This window comes from Cydia strobilella, chromosome 4 (genome assembly GCF_947568885.1).
Source record: "Cydia strobilella chromosome 4, ilCydStro3.1, whole genome shotgun sequence".
NCBI classification, from domain to species: Eukaryota; Metazoa; Arthropoda; class Insecta; order Lepidoptera; family Tortricidae; genus Cydia; species Cydia strobilella.
Genome location: NC_086044.1, coordinates 15,087,202 through 15,104,652, shown reverse-complemented (window position 1 = coordinate 15,104,652; position 17,451 = coordinate 15,087,202). Strand labels below are relative to the sequence as shown.

At 36.8% G+C, this 17,451-nt stretch overlaps 1 protein-coding gene across 3 annotated transcripts in view; it reads left to right on the top strand.

The window, feature by feature from the left end:
* The window catches only part of LOC134741048 (probable basic-leucine zipper transcription factor S), a 44,716-nt gene extending 28,887 nt beyond the window's left edge, over nucleotides 1-15,829 (top strand). For 2 of the 3 annotated variants that reach the window (XM_063673801.1, XM_063673803.1), the window contains 8 exons: nucleotides 583-701; nucleotides 1,831-1,928; nucleotides 8,249-8,375; nucleotides 9,641-9,853; nucleotides 10,205-10,380; nucleotides 10,841-10,981; nucleotides 13,881-14,014; nucleotides 14,695-15,829. In XM_063673801.1, coding sequence (XP_063529871.1) covers nucleotides 583-701; nucleotides 1,831-1,928; nucleotides 8,249-8,375; nucleotides 9,641-9,853; nucleotides 10,205-10,380; nucleotides 10,841-10,981; nucleotides 13,881-14,014; nucleotides 14,695-14,776 — 1,090 coding nt within the window. In that variant the 3' untranslated portion in view covers nucleotides 14,777-15,829. The remainder of the gene's footprint in view (nucleotides 1-582; nucleotides 702-1,830; nucleotides 1,929-8,248; nucleotides 8,376-9,640; nucleotides 9,854-10,204; nucleotides 10,381-10,840; nucleotides 10,982-13,880; nucleotides 14,015-14,694) is intronic. The other variant, XM_063673802.1, reaches the window with a different exon arrangement.
* Nucleotides 15,830-17,451: the final 1,622 nt, after the last annotated feature.

Here is a 17,451-nt window from a genome sequence, read left to right as displayed (position 1 = left end):
TTTTGGCCTTTTTATGGAGGGTTGGCCGACTAGGACGACCTGCCCCAATTAAAAAAAAAATTTTCGCGTCAAAAAATGATTCCCTACTTTTTCCTAATCAGAAGTTCTGAACACGATACCGAATATGCCCTTAAAGGCTTAAACGGATTCCCACTATTTTAGAGATATACCTTGTAAGTACCTATTATGTTTTAAAACCTTGAAATAATATTTATTATACTTATTGCATTTCATATCATCATTGAGTACCTATAGAAGGCAGGTCACGCCTATAGAAAACCAATATGTTGGCCCGATCGATTCACCGCGGTCTGTTTTATTAGAAACAACATTAATTTACCGCCATGCAATAACAGGCGTTGAAGCTTAAAATAGATTCGACAGAGCAGTTACTCTCTTAAATTCGAGAGAAAAGTATGACTCGGTGCACTGACGCGCGGTTAATTAACTCAAATTGAGCAGGAACATCATTTGTGGCGTTTTACCTCAACATAATTCACTTATACTTGGGTGTGGTACTTGAAGATTGACAAATACAAACTGAGTGTTTTGTACTGAAGTGTTAATCATGTCCCAATCCAGTGAACCATCGGCGCCAAAGGAACAGCCAAAGGAATTGGCACCGGCTAAGAAGTGTATTAGATCAGCTCAAAGCAACTCATCCGTCCGAATAGGTGAAAATGTAGACAAATGTGATTTAGGTAAGTTTCATTAGTGTATAATAGAATTTATTTACATAAAAGATATATGCAGTGGTACTACTAAACTAAATTAATAACTATGTAAGTAGTTTAAATTTAAAATAGGCCCTTGAGGCATTGTACCAAGGATGCTGGCGGCATTTCCTCGTTGTATCGCAATGTTGATACGTTGTGCGAGGACGCCGCCAGCTCTTCGGTCACCGGTTACGTCAACCAGACGCTTCGCGATTTCAAGTTTCATTAGTGTTTGTTTACCTACCTAAGCTGTACCTGTGTAGTTACCTACTCCTGCTTAAACCTCATTCTCACCTCACCAAATACCTCATTAGACGATCGTCGTAACATACACAATACAACCGTTCCCGTCTTCAACTACCTATGTAGTTGATGTATTATTTGTAGAGCGTGTAATTCACCATTAATGTAGATGTTCAAACCATATTCGGTATTGGTTCCGTAATACGTGTAGAGTGTACACTCACCTTTGGGTGGAATTCTATTTTGAGAAGGTAAGCAAACTACAGAGTCTATATCACTCTTTATCATTTTGTAAATACCTCTCTATTATTATAAAAAATATTAAGTAGAAAACTATTTCGAGCTTAGAACATTTAACGGAGATGCTCAGATGCATTTACATAAACACTGAGATGGAGGTTAACCTTAATCATATAACTACTTAGGTACTTACTTATTACTCTTTGACCATAACAATCAGTTTAAAACAAAATACCTAAAGTATCTATACAGTATAAAAACTAAAAAATGTATTACAATATTAAAGCTCTAGGAATTCCTGTCACACAAAAAAAAAATTAAGTAAGTACTCCCGTGTGCTCCTGGCCCTTGATCATGATTCCAAGTTATAGATGTAAGCTTTAGCTTTAGGTATATGCGAGCTGCTTCAGTGCGCCCAGATCAAAACGCTTGGAAGTTTGACACAAAGTTGAACGCCCCGTCGAGCTCGCCGCCTGCCCCTGAGGCCGTACACTTGCGATGTTGTACATACACAAACTTTGTTTGTTAATATACCCAGCTGCAAATTGCATTCATAAAGTGGGTATGCACTTCTGCAGCTTAAAGTAAGATAACTAAAATCAAGTCTGATAATTTTAATTTTATTTTTCAGGAAGTTTCGACGTCTACAACATAGAAACTGCTCTGCCCAAGTTAGATTTAGATGCGATTGAAAATCATTTGAAGGCAGCTAAAGAAGCAGAGAGACGGGTACGAGTTTTTTGATGATGTACTTACAATCGCGGACACTCCCGATGAACCACCTTAAGGGCAAAAATCGTTTAAACGTCTTAGATTTCAACTACATGGTCAGGCGATATCATAAAAGTGATGACCAATAGCATGACCAATAGCATGGCACTTAAAAATGTGCGTGTTGAAAAAAAAACGTTAGCTAAGGGAAATTTTATTGTCGTCCATTGTCTGTGACGGTCGGCATTTGCAAACTAAGATAAGGAATCCAAAATGCAGCCTAATTGGTTATCTTTACAGTGAGGCGAAGCTTAGCCTAAACAACTACAACTAATGAACTGTCCTTACTACCTATTGTTTGTCTCATTACCTGTTTTTACACTTTATGGTCCCTCCACACTCATGCGCGAATCACGGCGCGAAGCCGCGAACGCGAGTGTGGAGTCTAGTTCGGTAATCAGCGAAATCGACTCCACATTCGCGTTCGCGGCTTTGCGCCGCGTCTGGAGCGCGCTTTTCATTATTAAGTGAAGAATCCTAAATGCATCATAATTGGTTATCTCTATGCGAGGAGGAGTTTAGCTCGCTCGTAAAGCTCGCTCCAGACTACGCGGCGCGAAGTCGCGAACGCGAGTGTGGACCCGATTTCGCTGATTAGCGAACCAGACTCCACACTCGCGTTCGCGGCTTCGCGCCGTGATTCGCGCACGAGTGTGGAGGGCCCTTAAGGATCGAGGTAAAAAAAATCTGAAGTGATTCACCGCCAATGTCCCCGATTGTACAATCCTATACCTATTCCGGTTCCGGTGTTAAAGAAGTAAGACGCTTGTCAAACGCTCCCGTGAAATAGTGAGAAATCAGTGCATAAACAAGAAAAATCAGTCCGAAAGTGTTGATAAGAACGTTAATTAATCGTGTGTGAACTAGATAAACAATAAATAACAACACAGAACGCGATATCTTTAGTGAAATCAGTCGGCAAAAAAATACAAAAAGGTTTGAGGTTATCTGTCACCGAAACATCCATTCCGCATATCCGCTACAATACTGCCAACCTAAACGTCGAAGGCACGTTCAGAAATCTGTCAAAAATTACGTGTCTCACGTCTCACCACAAAATGGCTGCCGAGCTGTCACCTGAGATGTCACTTTTGTTGACAAAACTCGATGAGAAACTAAAATTACAAACAGCTGAATTGACAGAAAATATAACGGCAATTGCTCTACAACGTGTCGATGAAAAACTAAAACCTATTCTTGAAGAGAACGCAAATTTTAACCTAGAAATTAACACACTTAGAAACAGAGTAAACAAATTAGAAAAATTAACAAAGAAGCATAATTTCTTACTACATGGTATTATGGAGAAGGAGAAAGACCCCTCCGAACTCGTGGAACTAGTGCTAAACATTCTAAACCAACAAAGTGAAAGTGCCAAAACTGATAACTGGGACAAATGGGAAATTAGTAGTGTCCAAAGACTAGGAAGAAAATCCGAAGAAAGAAGCCGACCCATCCTAGTTAGCGTAACATTGGAATGGCGTAAACTGATGGTGCTTAAAAACAATAAAAAGCTCCCAGCCAAAACTTACGCTACTGATGATTACCCTAAGGACGTGCTGGAAAAAAGGAGGGAGCTTAAAATCAAAGCAAAAGAAGAAATAAGCAAAGGAAAAATTGCATATGTGCGCTATGACAAACTAATTGTACGGGACAATCCAAATCCAAATGAAAAACGGAGGAGATCTCCAACTAACTCACCCTCCACTGTGCCAAGCACAGACAAAGGCTCTACAAGAAACCCTAATAAAGTAATAAAAACAAATGCATTTTCACAATGGAGATCTAACAATGACTTGGAAGACGACAAAATCCTATAGCAACCAAAGAACCAATACCACCGGAACGACCCAACAACAAATACTGCATTAACACCCAAATTAAGATCAAAAAACCTAAGCACCCCAACCCGGCTTGTCACCGTGGGGCAAGACGACTATTACCCTCCATCCAACAAAAAATCAACAAAAATTAATTCTAAACACCAAAAGAACACCATCAACATTAACCGCATCAAATCACAAGAGAAAACAATATCAAAAAAGGATAACTATCTTAAAGTGTGCACTTATAATGTAAGGTCATTATCAACAAAACAAAGAATGTTAGACCTAAACCAAGCATTAGAAAAAATCAAATGGGACATCATAGGACTCGCAGAAACGAGAAAACTGGGATGTGCTATTGAAGAACATACAGAATATATACTGTGCTATAAGGGTGAAACTAAGGGCCTCTATGGAGTGGGTTTCATCATTCAAAAATCATTAAAGAACAATATTTTAAGCTTTAAGGGAATATCAGAAAGAGTCGCATTACTACGAATGAAATTTGAAGATGGACCCCTGTCAATAATACAAGTTTACTCCCCTACTGAGAGCTCAAGTGAAGAAGACATCACAAAATTTTACAAGGACTTATCGGAAGCACAAAGCTCAGCTAATAAAAACATAATAATCATCGGGGACTTCAATGCTAAAATTGGACATCCCAAACCAGAAGAAAACACCATAATGGGAAAACATGGATATGGGGAAAGAAATACCAGGGGCGAACGCCTAATACAGTATGCATATGAGAACAACCTATCTATAATGAATACATACTTTAAAAAGAAAGCATCTCGAAGATGGACATGGGTCTCACCTGATAACAACACAAAAAACGAAATCGACTTTATTCTCAGCCCTAAACCAAATACTATAAAAAACATAGAGGTGTTGAACAATGTAAGCTTTCCCTCGGATCATAGACTAGTAAGATGTACTCTTAATACAGAAAAACCTAAAGTCAGTCGAAGAGTGTTTAATACAGTACCCAACAAGCTGAAGAGTGTTATAGAACGAAGTAACTATATTAAAAATCTAGAAAAATATGTAACAACATCAGAAAATTCACTGATCGAGTCCGAAGATGTCCAATCCCTAAGTAATAAATTGGAAATTATAATAGCAAAAAGTCTACAATCTACTAAAAAACCAAGCACTACCCAACACAGAGTTCTTGCCAATCAAACACTTAGTCTAATTTCTAGACGACATGAACTATTGACCATGAAGCCAAGAACCAGAGAAATTAAAGAAGAATTAAAGGTGATATTCAAACAAACAAATAAGGCAATCAGAAAAGACTATGATAGCCATAGACAATCAGTAATAGAAAGGAACATGTCAAAGTTCAGAAGCTCAAAGAGAGCTTTTAAAGAACTTGCTACTTGCAAAAATTGGATACAATCTTTGAATGATGAAAAGGGAGAAACTAGGGATAGAGATGATATAGTGAAACATGCCACAACTTTCTATGCTGGACTCTACAAAAAACCATTACAGGAGGAAGAAATTAACTATAACTGTAATAAAGAAAATACTTCAGAAACAATCCCAGAGCAAATAACTATAAATGAGATCCTAAAACATATAAAAAAATTAAAACCTGAGAAAAGCCCAGGAGCAGACAGCATCTCGAATGAAGCCCTAAAAATAGGTGCTCCAATTTTAATAACATATCTAGTAAAACTGTTCAACCTAGTTTTGAAAAACAAGGAAGTACCAAACCAGTGGTGTGAATCCAACATAACACTACTCTACAAGAAAGGGAACCCGCTTGACATCAGCAACTACAGACCTATAAGCCTACTATCAACAATATATAAACTCTTCTCATCAATAATTCTGAGTAGAATAACTCCAAACATCGACAGAAGTCAACCGGTTGAACAGGCAGGATTCAGATCACACTATTCTACAACCGACCACATCCACACCATGGAACAGGTTATTGAAAAATATAAAGAATTTAATAGGCCACTATATATAGCTTTTGTGGACTACTCGAAAGCTTTCGATAGTATAACACAGTCATCTATATTGCTTGCCCTAAAAAACAATAATATCAACAACACATATATAGACATAATAAAGAATATTTATTCAAAAAGCACAAGCAGAGTTAAACTAGAAAGGCAAGGCGAACCATTCACAATTGGGAGAGGAGTGAGACAAGGCGACCCACTCTCTCCAAAACTATTTATAGCGGTTCTAGAGGATATTTTCAAGAAAATGGACTGGAATCGAAAAGGAATATGGATATCAAACAAAAAACTAACGCATTTAAGATTTGCTGATGACATAGCCATCTTTAGTGAATCAGCAAAAGACATGGAAAAAATGCTACAAGAACTGGACTTTGAAAGCAAAAAAATCGGCCTGCACATGAATGCATCTAAAACTAAAATCATGTCAAACTACAACAAGAAGACTATCAAAATAGAGGAAAAACCCATAGATTATGTGGAAGACTATGTATATCTGGGAAAATTAGTATCTTTCGCAACAACCAGTAATGAAAATGAAATTGATAGAAAAATAAACACAACCTGGAAGAAATACTGGGCACAAAAAGAAATTCTCAAAGGCAATTACAATCTTAACATGAAAAAGATCATAATGGACTCCTGCATTCTTCCAAGTTTGACATATGCATGCCAAACATGGGTTTACACGGAAAGAGCGAAGAACAAAATTCTATCTTGCCAGCATGCAATGGAAAGAAGTATTTTAAATTTAAGAAGAATACAAAAAACAAGAAATATAGACATCCGCAAGAGAACAAAGATAACAGATGCCCTGCAGTTTAGTCTGAAACAAAAGTGGAGGTGGGCAGGTCATGTAGCAAGATATCAGGATCAAAGGTGGACAAATCTTGTAACAAAATGGCCAGGCCCAGCTGGAAAGAGAAGAGCGGGAAGGCAAAGAAAAAGATGGGCAGATGACATTGTACAGGCTGCGGGAAAAAAATGGATGGATGTTGCCACCGACAAAGAGAGGTGGAGACAGATGGAGGAGGCTTATACCCTTGGGGACCACTAATGTGGGATAAAGCTAAATAATAATAATAATACCTATCCATACTAATATTATAAATGCGAAAGTGTGTCTGTCTGTTACCTCCTCACCCTTAAACCGCTGAGCCGATTTAGTTGAAACTTGGTATATATAGAGATAGTTTGAGTCCCGGGGAAGGACATAGGGTAGTTTTTATCCCAGAAGTCATCCTTTAAGGTGGTGAAAGGGGAAGAGGGTGGAAGTTTGTATGGGGAATCGATAAAAAGCAGATTGGATAAAAAATAAGCTACACAAATTACTAACTCCACGCAGACAAAGTCGCGGGCAAAAGCTAGTAAAAAATATTGTCAGTCTTTGTATACCGATTGGAAGGTTAGGTATTACGTATATTTAAATTAGCGCGCCGCGTACTAAGGTAACGGTAAAAAGTATACGTCTGAACCACGTCTGCAGCAACCATGTGTAACAATTTAATAATTATCAATAAGTACCTAGTAAGTTCAACTTTCTACCGGTGATTCAACTACGCAGACATACCTATAGGCGGCCAGTCTCTACTAAGCCACCAACACAAATCAAGGTGTGCGGGCAGTGTTTGAGTTAACTACGGCTAATTTTATTCTGCAAACAGCTCTAGCATAAATTGGAGTGATGGCATCAATGCCATATTTTAATTCCGAACAAAGACATTATAAAAAAGATACAAGGTTTCTTTTAGATTTATACACTATTACATATGATAATCATGAATCAGTGGATAATGTTTGTTGCCTTGTAAGTCATTTTACATTTTTTATCGATATTAAGGATGAAGGATACTGGGAATCGATGAAAAATGGAACGTCTCTTGTCCTTGCCCTATATCACAGCCCTAAATGTCAAACGACAAACGACAACGAAGTGACAGCTATGAGGATAATGTTATTTTTTGCTATTTTATTGTAGTTTAATATAACGTAGTTTGTTTGTACTCATAGGCTGTGCCATATTTTTGCCAAAAAACAGAAGACTGTTCTTTAATATAAGATGTTTGAGGGTCTATTTACTAACATTAGAAGAAGATTTAGCAGAACGTCATTGGAAACACCTGGCAATGGAGATCATTTAGAAATATCAGGATTGAAGCGAAGCCTGCATTTGCTTAAGACGAAATTCGTAAAAAAAAATGTTCAACCCACCAATGAATATAATTGTGATAATACAGCTTTAAGTCCTAGAGCCATTGGCACCATCGATACCGCTGAATGTGCTGAAACAGAGTTCGAGTGGCCGATTCTCACGGACAATGATATTTTAGACAAATTTACAAGAATAGTTACCATATCAGAAGAAACTTTAGGCAATTTAAATGTAGTATTTTTATGAATTTTGTTTTTGTTATATTCTGGTTTGCTCATGGCCTTCTGATGTAATTTTTTTAAATTTAATTTTTAGAAACGCAATGATAGGGAAGAGATCAGAAAACGTTTGGCCATGGGGGCTGACAGTGAGGAATATTATAGTATGGGACACACTGATAGGCCAGGAAAGAAACCTAGCCTACACTCAAGACTGCAGAATGGTGAGTTTGTACACATAAATTGTGTTATTTTGATTGCGCTTTGGTAGAGGGTTATCAGTGGGTTATTAAATGTAGATTATGAAACATCTCATCTAGGGTCTTCCATCTCATCTTGCTGCTGCATCAAAACATTAAGAGTAAAAGTTATTTCATATTACATTGCTAATTTGCATTTACTTTATTCAAATTACAATAGTATTATGAATGTCTCTAGAATGTCTTGGGTGCTGCTTGTAATCGTAGCATTGTGTTAGTAAAATTAGCAAGAAGTTTTATACCACAATTGATAGAAGCCACCGAGAAATTTTCAAGAGATAATTATAATATTTCAATTATAGATCAAGTAATAATTTGGCAAGAATGAAACATGAGTTTGACATTAGTTCATAACAAATAAAATAAAAAATCTTATGTTTTTTGAGTGGTATTTTATAAAATATGTATAGGTAATAAACACCAAGTCTATAATTAGCCATACTAAAAATACTAGTAATTGAGATTGCAATCCACGGAATGCTCTATTCCAATATAGTTTCTTGAGTTTTTATGCTATGTGCCAGTTTCAGACTATTCATGATTTATGTATTATTGTGGTATTTTTATTATTACTGAGGCCCACTTACACCCACCATCCCACTAACCCGGGGTTAAGCAGTTAAACCGTTAACCCAGTGTCAAATTGTACTGGTAACCATGGTAACTCTAAGTGCAAGTGGGCCTGAGTGAGGGATAATAAAAAATGGTAGCAGTAGGCAGTCTCTTGCCCTATAACCTTTGTGCCTGACCTACCTGCTATTTTGGGGGCATCTAAACAGTTCATTTTCTATTTCCTCATTGTATTGCTCTACCTGCAGCGTAGGATAAATACAACAAATTTTTGGTTGACACTCACTGCCAAACACTCGGTGTGTTCATTTTGTATTGGTAAATGCAGGGTTTGGCACTGAAAGTGTTAATCTTATCATTTTGGCTCTTGATGCTAAACATCAAAACATGCAGAGTGGTAGACTATTATACCCCCGAGCCGCTCACAAAGTAAAACTTATCAGCTAATGCAATAATAGATTTGTTTGAGAAAATATTAAAAAAAAAGCAGGTATCTGGGCAGCTAGAGAATGTTTCATTTTTAGGCACAATGTCTAGTCATTTAGTTCATTCCTATCATGGGTTTAACATATCTCATAATTACTGTTTCCTAACAATCTAAATAATGGGCTATTTTGTGTTGTATCATTAAAATGTGTTGTTGTGGTGTGGCTATGCAGGAAACAATCTCCAAATATGTTTCATGAATGAAACTGCATCTGACAATGAATCAACGTCAGAGCTGGACAGGCATATCAACTATAACACCAAAAGCCTGTCCCGATCAAGCATTTTCAGCAAGTCAAATTACAGTCTCAATAACCATCCATACCAGACAAGGCCACTGTCTGTCAGCATTACAAAACATGACAAAATTGGCATTGTCCCATCTGGTAAGTACATGATGTATTGTTTTAGCTAAGTGTTAAATTGATTTTTTACGTTACAATGGGTAGAACCAACACTAACATTGTTTGTCTGTGATTGTTTCTTTCAATGTTTCATGGCAGTTTTAATATTGGTAATCTGTGATTTTCTGTATAACTATGCACCGCTATGTGGCCGCTGACAATAGTATTTTAATCAGACATCAGGGAGAATAATTCTGACAAGGAGTAGGACCTTACTACTAAGCTGCATGCTCTTGAATAGTAGAGTTACTTTGTTGACTTAGCAGAATGCATGCATGAGGAAATTATATATATTTTTTTAATACGGCATAATGTAAAATCCTCTCCTTTCAGGTGCTAAGTTACGTCCCACAACTCTTTCACTGAAGACATCCAAGTCTCGATCTTCACAATCCCTCGGACACATAGAGCTAAAAGAGTCTGATTTCTATGCACTTCAGGCGACGCTTCAAACCGAGGCAAGGATTGCGCTCGCTCAGGCTAAAGAGTTGGCCCGAGTTCAGATGGAGGTAGGTGTATGACACCACATAGTGTGATAACATAATTAGATAACATACTGCCAACTAAACTCTAAAATGTCAAACAACTTAAGTACAATCACCATCGGATCAATATTGGTGAGACCAAGTGGTTTACAAATATTTGAACAAAACCTATTATTATTGAGATGCTAAAGTGCATGTTTAGATATTTTTCAGCACCTTAGCCGCTCTGATATATCTGGATGAGTGACTGTATGTAACAAGTGTAACAACCCCATATTCTATCTTTAATCTACTACTAAATTTCCGGTCCCCAATGATAGTTACATTAATGTAAAATCGCATTTGCTTCATTATTGTTATCTATGTCCTGTCAACTAACATTTTTGGCCTTGGTAGTAAAAATAAATTCATAAATTCATGAAACCGTAACCATATCTGATCTCGCTGATCTGTCATATTTTCTCATGAGCGTGTGCATTTTCAGCGCGAGCGTCGCAGCCGTGGCGCGTCGCCGGTGACGGAGATGCTGCGCAACTCCATGCGCAAGGCCAACGCGCCGCTTGCGCCCGACCGCCGCCGCGTGTCGCGCCAGCTGCTCACCGACATGAACGTCGCGCAGCTGCAGGTGCGTCGATCTACTTTTTTTTTTTTGTTATTCTATCCCATTAGCCAGGTAACAGCTTGTTAGAGAAACTGTTGTTAAACTGAACCATGTTCTTCTAACATGCTCAATAGATGGTTTAAAGACAGAGAACGTAACCATGGCACCAATGACAAGAAAACAGGATACTTCGGGTTTTTAGCTGTGACCCCCTGGTCTCACGAGTGCTGGTGCTAGTTAACGCTATGGCTGCTTGGCACAAAGTTGGAGCTACGGCATCGTGACGCCAGTATGGCGCTGACTAGACGCCGGCAGTCTAGTCAACAAGTACCACGCTGCCTCAGTTATCGCTCACAGCTATCGCATGTGGTTGATTTTCTTCGACGTTGTACCCTACGACGTTGAGACCCTAGGCTGTAGGTATAATAAAATACTGTAAATATATGTCATCAAAAACATTAAAACTGTTCGAAAACTGATTTACATTTGATATATGTACTATCTATACAAAATTGTCGTTCAGCAGCGTAGAATATCAAAAATTACTGATTATAACAGGAAATGTGTTAAGGCATCTTTATATCTGCGCCTAGATTTCCTCGTCTAGATGTACAGCGGGTTCTGCCAAGTGTGTAATGCGGTGCAGAAAGTGTGCAGGGTGCAGGCAGCGTCACGGTCGTAATTGTTTGATTATACCCTGACAATCTGATAGTATTTACACATTGACACATCCATATATAGTAAATTATTAACAACTAACTGTACAGTTAGGAACCATAATACATATATTGACTTATATTCTAAAATGTTTTGTTAGCATTAGAAAGAAGGTAAGCGATTTTGACGTCTTTTTATTAAAAATCACTTTTGAAAAATAAGTCACAGCAAATATGTTACAATACGATCTTTTAAAGCCTGACCAGGAATGATCACGCGCCATGTTGCGGAATTTCACTGGAACTAATTTTTTCATACTATACTAAATTTTCACCCTATACATGAAAATAACAGCGCCCTCTTGACAATGATCATATGTTACTGGTCAGGCTTTACATTGGTTTGCTTTCATAAGTAATAAACTAATTTTTTAAAAGCGTTTTCCAATATTTTTCAATAAAAAGGCACGTCAAGATTGTTTACCTTTTTCCTAATGCTAAAAAACTAACTATAATATACGCACGCAAACTGGGTAAAATATAGCTAGTCCGTTTCTCTGGAACTTCCTTACCGGATTTTGCCTCACTGGGTGTTAGTGGATTTATGTAGTACCTATTTATATTTATTCATAGGAAAACAAAAATGATTCGATTGTTTATGTTGGCTGTACAGGCTGTACTTTTCAGATTAGATGTTATTTCATTTACCCATATATACATAGTACCATAGATTAGTATATGTTATTCATAGTACAAGCTTCTGTTATATCATTCCGTTGTTAGTCGTAGTCGTATTTAGACTTTCCACATAGTACAGATGTAGTGCATAATTTTAATTAGGGGGTGTTCAAATTATAAGGTCCGTAAGGATGTAACGCAATTTTCGAAGATTTTTAAAATAAAAATCTAATTTACAAAAAAGTTACATGTAGTTGGTCAAACCAAATTGGCAGTAAATAAGAACAAAAAAACTACAAACAAGTCAACTGGTGCTGCCACTATGCTTCGCCTTTAGTTCCATTTTATTTAATTTCTACAAATGCAAGTACCACTATACCATAAAGTAGCTAAAAACCTGTTTTATTGTTTTAATCGTGAATGGGGTAATAATAAACAAAACAAGAGATTTCTAACTCGTAATAGTCGTAATATCTACGTGTGTAGGTACATGTTTAGTTTATTGTTTATTTATTCATATTGTTATTGAATAAACAGCCTCACCAAAACTTTAATAAACATTTGCGTAAGTTTAAAATATGTAAAATGGGCTCAAATTTGTCCTAATAAACTTTTACTACTAATTTTATGTTACGCCGTTTTTCTGACTTAGCCCTGTCCGTATACAATTTTGGCATCATCCTCCATTGTTCTGCTCATACCTCATGCATTCTCCTATTTTAGCTTTTTTGTACCAATAAACTCTTTAAGGATTCCCCGATTTCCTCGTAAAACATAAACGAAAGAGGTTTCCAACTTAGGATATTTAAATTCCTTGTATTTTATTTAATAAAAAAAGCATTGTTACGTAACGCCTGATGGTTCCTGGTTCAAAGAGGGATTGCATGACCATTAATTAGGTACCGAATAATCCGGAAGTGGCTAGTTTACCCGCATCCCGCATAGTACCTATAATAGTACTCGCGGCTACAGTTATATGACTAGTCTTTTGTACGTTATTGACCTTGATTATGTTCTTGGCGTGCGGCGGCGGCGGCTCGTAAAACAAAACAATAGGTGTTTTTGTTGCGTGTTTCCTAACTTTATAACGGTGTCACGTAGACTTCTGTTTTGTTAAGTAACTATTTATCAGCAGACGTTGTTTGTTGCCGAATATAATTTTATTTTTGTTAAAAATGAGTTATTTTAGTAATTAAGTTGCCTGATTACCGTAGCAGTACTTATACTTATTAATTATTATAAACTACAATAAAGGTCATTGGAGATCTATATTATTTTTGTAATAAAAAAAAGAACTTTGTAAAACAAGATTAGTCCATTCAAAACATAGTTCGAATACTGCAGTCACATTAGGATACTTTTGCAATACATATTTAATTTTAGAGTCAAGACAACTTTTTTCTTAATTTATCCCGTTGCCATTAGTCACTCGTCAATGAATTAAGATTTTATAGGATAAACGAAAGTAAAACTAAAGAAAGTGACTAAGATCACGCGAGTTAAACCGTAAAATTCAGGGGTCAGACAGTTTAAATTCGATAAAAATATTTTAAGATTATACTGTTCTGAAGTAATAAATCGCGTTGCAGGTGGTAGTGAACGAGCTGCACTCGCAGATCGAGTCGCTGAACGAGTCTCTCGTGCAGCTGCTGATGGCGCGCGACGAGCTGCACATGGGGCAGGACTCCATGCTCGTCGACATCGAGGACCTCACGCGCTATCTGTGAGTATCCCGAATAATAATATTAATCGTCTTGTCGTCTGTCAGCAGCAAAAACACAAAACGTCTTTTGCAGTCTTACTTCGCGAGGTAATTATACCTTCATATTTACCTGGCCTATTGGATTTCTCATATGTTGAGGTATTAAATCAGAATATACATTCAAGTTTTAAATTTAAAAACTACTGTTTTTTATGAGCAGACGTTGTGGTTATTATCCAATAGTCTAGTAGGTAGTCCATCCTCACTAGCATACAGTCTTTACGGTCCGGCAGGTTCTGTTCTGTCCATGTTTGCGTTGCGGCTCATGATACGGGCAGGCGCAGCTCAAGGGCTCGGTGTACTCCGCAAACTTTATTTTGAGATTTGGCTCCGAGTTATTATTGAACTACAGTCGCCATCAGATATATCGGCACGGCCATGGTGGTAAAAAATATCTGCACATGCATTTTAACTTCTTAAAAATAGAATAGAGGTTTAATTCAGATATTTGAGAACACCTTTGCCGCATTGATATATCTGATGTGCGGATATACTATCAACTATTGCCAGAGTTTGAATTGTATTTACTGATTTCTAAATCTGCGTATTTACGTTTGTTACTATAAGAACGTGAACCGTGTCTGTCAAAATTCGGTTCGATATCATATCCCTATCACAAACTACCATTTTGTTCTTTTCAGGGGTGTGAAGGCACAGACGAAGAAGACAAAGGGCTCGGGCAAGTCCGGCGTGCGGCGGCTGGCCTCGCTCGTGCACAAGTAGACGCTACAACTAATCGTACGTTACCTACCTACTGCATCACACATAGGTATATAATATACACTAGCGGTTCATTCAGCTATCTGGTGTTTCCACTTGAGACTGGCAGGTTACTAATAGAGATTTTATTATTATTATAATGGTTGCCACCATGCGTAGAATCCGGAATTTGGATACGCATGATACTCCAGGGGTGATTCATGTTTTTTGAATCGATGTAAGAAAAGATAGCGGTGGTTGAACCACCAAGGATGATCAATGTCAAACGCGCGATGGTAATATCTCGTTACCAAATGAAAGAACTTAAATATCAAATCATTTTAACAAATGAATGTAGATATATCTTCTTGCAAATGTAGGCCAATCTAAGCAATGACGAGAGTGTAATTAATGTTTTGTGTACCGCCTTTTGTATACCAGTGGAAACTCGCCAGATGACATATTATTGACTATATTGTTACATTATATTATCAATACGGTTGCTATATGGTCATTTGTGAGATAGTATTAATGGTTACATTCATATAAATAGTAAAATGCTGCAAAAAATAAATATCGAGGTGGCGGTTTAGAATCCAATAGTACATAGGACTAGCCAAATATATCATTTACATTGTACCTATTATTTACTTTATAACTTTTTTCTGATTCAAACAGTACGTATATTTCTGAAAATACAAGTATGAGCGAGACTGTCATTTACTTATAATTTTGGTGGCTTTAAATTCGTAATGCATAACAATTGTTGCATTAGCACGTATGCACAATGACGGCTTATTTCAACGAGCATCGGAAAAATTCTTTTAAAAAAGTAGATATTAAGTTTTGATTGTTACTTAACCCAGTCTCCATTGTTTGGTGTTACATATTTAGTCACCCTTTTATAGATAATATTGTTAATTATAAACTGTAATTTCTTATGAAGTATAATTATACATTGGTTCTGGAACGTTCCCTTCACCTATGACTAACGATAGTTGTATAAAACGTTTGTCATTGATATTTGTAACTCCGTCGCATTTTACCCTCTATGCAAATATATGTGTAAACTATTAATGGAATTGTATATTCACATACATGTCCGCTTTGTATTACATAGATATTTTTAGCCCACCTAGACATATTTAACAATATGTGATTATTCGCAAATTAAAAAGAGATATTTTTTCATTATAGTGCTCATTGTTAGAATAATGTTATTCACAATAATAGAGGCGTATAGTGATGCACCGACGGTGGTTTGAGTGATATTCAGAGGCTTATTCTTTAAGATCGTAGGTAGACCAGACAAATATGCTATAGGTAAAATAACAAATATTACATCTCACGCATAACCTGTGGTACCAAGCACAATATACTAGATTTTCGGAGGGTCGGAGTATTTTGGCTGCTACAGTCATATTCAGAATTAATAAACGTAGGCATTTTAGAAAAGAATATTATTTATTTGTGAGAAAGTTTAGATATGTGCAAAGATAGATATAACCACGATATAACTCCGTAATAGATGGATACAGTCTAAGGAAAAAACGTGCCTCGAAAATCAAGAAAATTTGACTCTCGATCAGAGAGCGCTACTAGCTTTGGCCTACTGTCGTATAGATGGCGTTGACGGTTTCGTTTGTTATTTAACAATTTTTACGCATATCAGTGAGAGAACATGGGTCAAAATCATAAAAATAATTAATGCAAATAAAAAAAAACATTTATCCATATTTAAATACATTTTATCGTATTTTTATAAATCTTCATTTTTAGTTTTAAAGTGTGTCGATAGATGGCAGTGAATTTACTGTGGTTACAAAATTTACTATGACAGTACCGCTCTATGGTATGTGGTATCTAAAAAACAAGAAACTTCAACTCATAAAGAGTAGGTACTTTCTTTACCATGACGCTGTAATCTGATTAATATACACTTACACGACACCCTCAAACGTTAAATTACTTTCTCTATTTTAAAATATCTTTGTAGATGGCGTTGTACGGCGCCGTACAATTTGGTAGTGGTTGGTTGGGGATTTCGTACCTGGATTGTCTACTCCGAGCTTCTAGTCTAGTATATAATTATCTTTTGCCTATGGTAGTTCGTAGTACCCACAGCCTGGTATGCGCGTGACGATTGTTCCGTTTTCGATATTGAGAATAGGTATAATTGTACTATTATCAAACGAAAGTAAAGAGTGAACTTCATTCCATTGTTTTCATAGGTCTTCATCTATAAGAGAGAAATGTCGTCTTTATGTACGTACATAAATTGGCAGACTATTTATTTGCCATCGGTGTGTAAAGGTTGCTGCTACCTAACTTCTCTGTTTAACAAAAAAGGCAAATATACAACACACAACATGGATACGGTAGAAATGTCGATCGTTCTATAGCACAGATACAGTCAGCAGCAGAAGTTGCTAAGCGGGCGAGGTGTTCAAAATTACCTTGACACGCTCTTATTCTCTTAACAATAAAGTCGCGTCAAGATCATTTTGAGCACCTCGCCCGCTTAGCAACTTCTGATGCTGACTGTACCTCAGGAAATATTTAAAATTTTCACCTTTAATAGTCATATTTAACAAGCTATTCAATTTTATTTCAGTTCCTTATAAAATAATTTACTTGTGAAAACAATGGGACGAAGTGTCTCTGTAGCACTGAGGGGTATACTTCGTTTTTCCCTGACT